The sequence below is a fragment of the Gadus chalcogrammus genome, chromosome 9, assembly GCF_026213295.1.
Source record: "Gadus chalcogrammus isolate NIFS_2021 chromosome 9, NIFS_Gcha_1.0, whole genome shotgun sequence".
NCBI lineage: Eukaryota > Metazoa > Chordata > Actinopteri > Gadiformes > Gadidae > Gadus > Gadus chalcogrammus.
This window is the reverse complement of record NC_079420.1, coordinates 590,546-596,545: the sequence shown is the minus strand read 5'-3', so window position 1 is coordinate 596,545 and position 6,000 is coordinate 590,546. Positions and strand designations below refer to the sequence as shown.

The 6,000-nt window shown below is 52.3% G+C and overlaps 1 protein-coding gene across 1 annotated transcript in view; it reads left to right on the top strand.

Moving 5' to 3' along the window:
• The first annotated feature begins 611 nt into the window (after nt 1-611).
• Nucleotides 612-6,000, top strand: part of met (MET proto-oncogene, receptor tyrosine kinase) — a 39,924-nt gene continuing 34,535 nt past the window's right edge. Inside the window, exons 1-2 of the mRNA XM_056598681.1 lie at nt 612-971; nt 2,303-3,512. Coding sequence (XP_056454656.1) covers nt 2,304-3,512 — 1,209 coding nt within the window. The 5' untranslated portion in view covers nt 612-971; nt 2,303. The remainder of the gene's footprint in view (nt 972-2,302; nt 3,513-6,000) is intronic.

Here is a 6,000-nt window from a genome sequence, read left to right as displayed (position 1 = left end):
CACACACACACACACACACACACACACACACACACACACACACACACACACACACACACACACACACACACACACACACACACACACACACGGTAGCGTCTCAAGCGCATTGGTTATAGGTGAGAAGCAATGCACTGTGTATTGCACATTTCTGTAGCATTATGTTTTAATTCATTTTGTCGATGTTGGGTCCCGCTTCATCTTTTTGCGCACACAGGGCATTTATCCAAAACCAAGTAGGCCCTAACCCATAAACTGAAACTCTGTAGCCCATCAAGAGGTTGCATCAATGTATTATCCTGTTATCAAGACTTCCAATCGAATCCCCGCCAACTGCTCGGCTTTCAGGAAGCGGGACAAAGGGGTTTGTGTGTGATTCATGCTCCAGACACTCTCGAATGGTTTAGCCTTTACAACCTACCTCATCATTTACGCTCGAGTGAGCCGTTTTAACACCACCAGCATCGCTGTGACTCATGGGGTCGAATCCCCAATGCCTTTTTAGCCCATTTTTACTTCAGACTTTTTTATACTCGTGTTAATAAGCATATCGTATGATTTCTTCAAGTCAACCGTTCTTCATTGTTTTTAAATTCGCATAAGTCATCCTATACTGACACGCTCCTGAAAGTCGCTCCTCTGGGGAGGAGGCGGGGCATCGCGCGCGCGCGCCTCTGGATGGGGAGTTTCGACATCAGCGGGTTGAGAGCCAGGGTGACCCACAAGTCCCGTCCCGTGTCACACAGGTCCGTACTTTGCTGCTGGAGATCAACGATAAACAAGTGAAGCCAAGAGTCACAGTCTTGCGACTGGAAACGACGGAGATTCGCTGTAATCATTTTCAATTTAAAGAGAAAAGCAGACGGAGAGCATAGATTGGGCCGTTCCTCCGCATCAGTTCGGAATAAAGTCCCACTGACGGGGGGGCAGACGGAATATGATTTAAACCAAAGCATTCTTACAAGTTACAGGTGCGTACTTTTTTGTATTTATTTATTTTGTATCTCATACTTAATTGACTTTAACGGGTTATTGAAGTTCAGATTTAATTTGGGCACGTAGACCTGAGATATCTTTCAACATAATTTTGGCCGGAGTACAAAAGATAAATGATGTCGAACTGAGGTTGTCAGCGAATTGCTTTGTGTTTAACAACAAGTTAAAGAGCCTTCTCCAAAGCATGTTTCCTTCGACCGTGACTCATTTGTCTCCCAAATAGACACCTTTCCCTGATTTCTGGAGCCATTGTGTGCTGAAAAAGACGGACTTTATCCGTAAATCGATTGTACCAACTGCAGGTGCGCATTTTGCATGAGTTGACGTTTTGAGTCACCGTTTACTCATGCTCTTACATCAAAAACAAAGGATCAAGTTCAGCATGTTTATCAGTAACGCGCACCTGTTTGGTACATTATCATCCTTTAAGTATTTCTGGAAAAGAAAATGCGATTATGCATTGTATTTATTGTTTCCATTATTTAACATCAAAGAATACGTGTTGTAGTTGTTATTGAAATATGTTGCTCGTCTTTGATTATGAATAACCACCAGGTCCTCATGGAAATTAGTTGCACTAAGTAACTTCCTCGATCTACACACTCACTCACTCACTCAGTTACTCTCAATCTTAATTTGGCCCTCACGCTGTAAAACCATCTCCCTGTGGAGTTTCATTTAGGCGTTCGGGCTATTTATCATGGTGCACGCAGCAGGCTCAATGCCTCATGTTGTTTATTGAGTTTTTCTTCCTCTCCCAAAGGGACTCTGTCTAAACTTAGCCGCGTGCTCGTGTCGAGCTCACATGCTGGGTGATTCAGCCCGTTGTATTGCAATGTGGCTGCGGGAGAAAACGCGACCACTGGCCACAGAAGTGCAGCGCGGTCGAGGCTGTGCTGCGTTCACGCTCGTCATCTCCTCACAGCTCTCTCTGAGTGTGTAGTCATAGCGCTGAGGCGACTCAGTATTGAAATGTGTCGCTATAAATGTCATCCGTTCATAACGGGTTTGGTGGCTTTACTGCTTTGATGAATATGCACGTGTTTCTGTGTGCTTATCCGTTACTATACAGCGCAAATACACAGCCCAATTTGTATAGAGGACATTTCAGACTATTTGACTCCTCCTAGTCTCCATGCCGTCTTGTATTTTCCCAGAGATGTCCCACACACTTGCCTCCCTGACACCGTGGCCAATTGGACGGGACGTCTCTATGATGGATGTTTTTTTTGCCGTGTGGACCAGCAGGAATGTCTAAGCCGAGTCACCTCTCACGTGTCCCCCTCTTTCCTTATTTCTGGAGCAGGATGAAGTTCCTCTGGTTGGACGCCGCCTGTCTGGTGGCCGTGCTCTGGGCCGCGGGCCCCCGGGTGGGGGCCGAGTGCGACCCTTCACCCCAGCCCCCCAAGCTCAACCTCTCCGTGACCTACGACCTCCCCACCTTCACCGCCGACTCGCCCATCCAGAACATGGTGACCCTGAACGGGGTCATCTACGTGGGGGCTGTCAACCGGATCTACGCCCTGTCCCCCAACCTCACCAAGCTGTCCGAGTACCGCACGGGGCCCCGGCCTGACGTGGAGCCCTGCGGCGGGGGGCCGGCCGCCAACGGCAGCGTGGACAACCACAACGTGGCCCTCCTGGTGGAGACCATCTACGACCAGGGCCTCTTCAGCTGCGGCTCGGCCGACCGCGGCGTGTGCCGCCGCCACGTCCTGGACGACGGCACTCGGCCCAAGACGGTGGACGAGGAGGTGGACTGCTTCTCGGACCGCCGGGGCCGCGGGCAGCCCAGCGACCCCAACCGCGTGGTGCGGCCCTCGGGGGCCCGGGTGCTGAACGTGGAGAGCAACGTCATCCACTTCTTCGCCGGCAACTCGGAGATCCCCGGCGTGACGGGCGCGGCGGGGGCGCAGGCGGCCGGCGAGCCCCACACCATGTCGGTGCGCAAGATGAAGACCAGCCAGAACGGCTTCACCTTCTTCTCCCACCGCTCCTACATCGACCTGATCCCGGCGCTGCGCGGGAACTACTTCCTGCGCTACGTGTACTCCTTCCACAGCGGGCCCTTCACCTACTTCCTGACGGTGCAGCGGGCCGGCCGCGGCTCGCAGGCCTACCACACGCGCATCGTGCGCATGTGCTCCTCGGACCTGCAGATCCGGCGCTACGTGGAGATGCCGCTGCAGTGCATCTGCACCGACAAGCGGCGGCGGCGGCGGCGTGGGAGCCCGTCGGAGCAGGGCGGCGTCCGGGTGTTCAACGTGCTGCAGGCGGCGCACCTGGCCAAGGTGGGCCCCAACGCCAACCTGCGGGGCGTGGAGGAGGGCGACGACGTCCTGTTTGCCGCCTTCGCCCGGAGCAAGCCCGACTCGCCGGAGCCCACGGCGCACTCGGCCGTGTGCGCCTTCCCGCTGAAGTACATCAACGACCTGTTCAGGAAGTACATGCAGAGCTGCAACACGGCGGAGCCCTACCACTTCACCGGCTCCAGCAACAAGTCCTGCTACAACGTGGTGAGTCGGAACGCTCCTTTTTGCGTTATTCCGCATCGCTTTGGGGGTCGGAATGGCTGCAGTCAGGGTGTAGCGAGGCGAACACAGGGGGAGATGGCTGCAGTCAGGGTGTAGCGAGGCGAACACAGGGTGAGATGGCTGCAGTCAGGGTGTAGCGAGGCGAACACAGGGTGAGATGGCTGCAGTCAGGGTGTAGCGAGGCGAACACAGGGTGAGATGGAGGGAAGGGGGCAGGGATCGGGAGGAGAGAGGAGAGTGGGAAAGAGAGGAGTAGAAGGGGGAGAAGGAGGGAACCAATGAAAGGGAGAGTGAGTGTGTAGTTATCGTGCAGCGCGTAAGAAACATGTAATGTAATATCCTATAATTTACCAGTGGACTGAAATGGCACTTTAAAGAAATTGAATATCAAAGAGCAAGTATTCTTCTACACGTACACAACTGCAATACACATACATGACCAAGTGACACACACACACACACACACACACACACACACACACACACACACACACACACACACACACACACACACACACACACACACACACACACACACACACACACACACACACACACACACACACACACACTCTACACTGATAGTGTGTTTGTCGATCTGTTTCATCGTCCAGTCGTACTGAGACCTTGAGTTATTCTCGTACTAAGTTATTCTATTCTATTGTTGAGGTTCTACTGTGACCAGCGGTGCAGGGATGGAGACGTGAAGCTGTGGGAGGCCAGTGTATAGGTCACCTGCTCACCCTCCTCCTATAACATGTCACTATGCAGTGGGGTAATAGGTTGGATCCCCTGATCAATAGAGACATTAATTTAACCGGCCAGACCACCTGTCGATAATGATGGAGCACATTGCTCTCTCTGGCGTCACGCTGACCTAACCTAGGTGGGGGGTGCGCTGTAACTCAACGATTTGGCCTGGAAATGTGGACTGTTCATAAACGGACCGAATAGCATTGTAGAGGACATTATGAACAGGAAGTCACTCCAAAAGAATATGGAGGACCCTAGGCTTCTTGTTATCCAAGCAGGAACCCTTTGTTCGTGTTTATTTTCTTTGTGTTCTTCTCTGCTCAGGCGAAGGCAGTGCCTCTTAACTTTTTGGCACAGACGATGGTTGTACTCTTCCTTTGTCTATGACATGTTGAGCAGTGGTCGTCATGGTGATGTCCTCCCCTGAAGACCACCATGTTTTTGGTTGAACATGAACCCGTTCAGGGGGGCCGCAGGAACTGCAAAACAGTTCAGAGGGGTGCCGGGTTTACGGAGATGGCCATGGACGTGTTGCGCTGAGATGGGTGGGGGGGGGGGGGGGGGGGGGGGGTGTGAGCGTGGACAGGGTGAGAGTATTATGGAATAGAAGCCGGGCATATCTGACTGTCAGCGAGCCGTGAGGAATGGCTGAGCAGATAACAGGACGTTAGCAGCTGGGGCGCAAAACCATCTCAGGCCCTCCTGTGCAGGAGGGAACCCACCCCTGCTGAGAACACCCCCCCACCCTGTCCCACCTCTCCCCCCCTCACCCTCACCTGCTCCTACCTGGAGAGAGGGAGACATTGGACATAACTTTGAAGTCATCCATCAACCCTAATAGACGCCGTTAACATATTTGGACCGAGCCCTCGCACCGTGCCTCTCTCTGCCGCTCTGGAAGTGGGGCTGATACTGTGGGGCTGATACTGTGGGGCTGATTACTGGTGGGGCTGATTACTGGTGGGGCTGATTACTGGTGGGGCTGATAACTTTGTGCATTCATAAATATTCTCAAAGCATTAGCTTCTTTTTCTCTTTCTCGTCAAGGAAAGTAGGCCTGTCCAGTGCCACGCAGTCATGACAGGACTTGTGTCTAATAACGCTGAATTTGCCCCCGTCTCTGCGCTGTGGAAACAACAGAGTGTTGCGTGATCTTGCAACATCGTGTTGCGAAGGGGGCGGGCAGAGCGTGACCTTGTGTTCCTGGAGGTGCAGTTCAGGTGTTGGTGTGTAATTATCCTCAGCTTCCAGATGGTTTGAAATGTCATGATGCAGTAGTTCTGGATGGCAGAACAGCTGCCGAGCGTAAAGGTTGATTACAGCACTGTTTATTCATCCATACAACACACTTTAAAACAAACACACAACAAAATACATGTGTGTCATACACAAATACACGTCACACACACACACACCAAAACATCATGCTTTTCAATGAGAAGACGTTCAAACATGCTGAATCCTATCAATCCCTCCTCGGAGATCCAGCTGGGGATCCAGCAGCATGCCAAAAGGGCTTTTAGCATAACGTGATAGTTAAACACTGACACAAACTGTCCTTTTCTCCCCTATTGGGGAGCTTCCCTTGCGCCGTCTTGTTTTTGTCCCGTCAGGTCAAACAAAGCGCCCGTGACAACTGCCAGAGATGGAAAACACATGGCAGTAAACGGCGACGGGCCTGAGCCCATAAAGCACTGCTAATCCTGCAGTTGAAGGA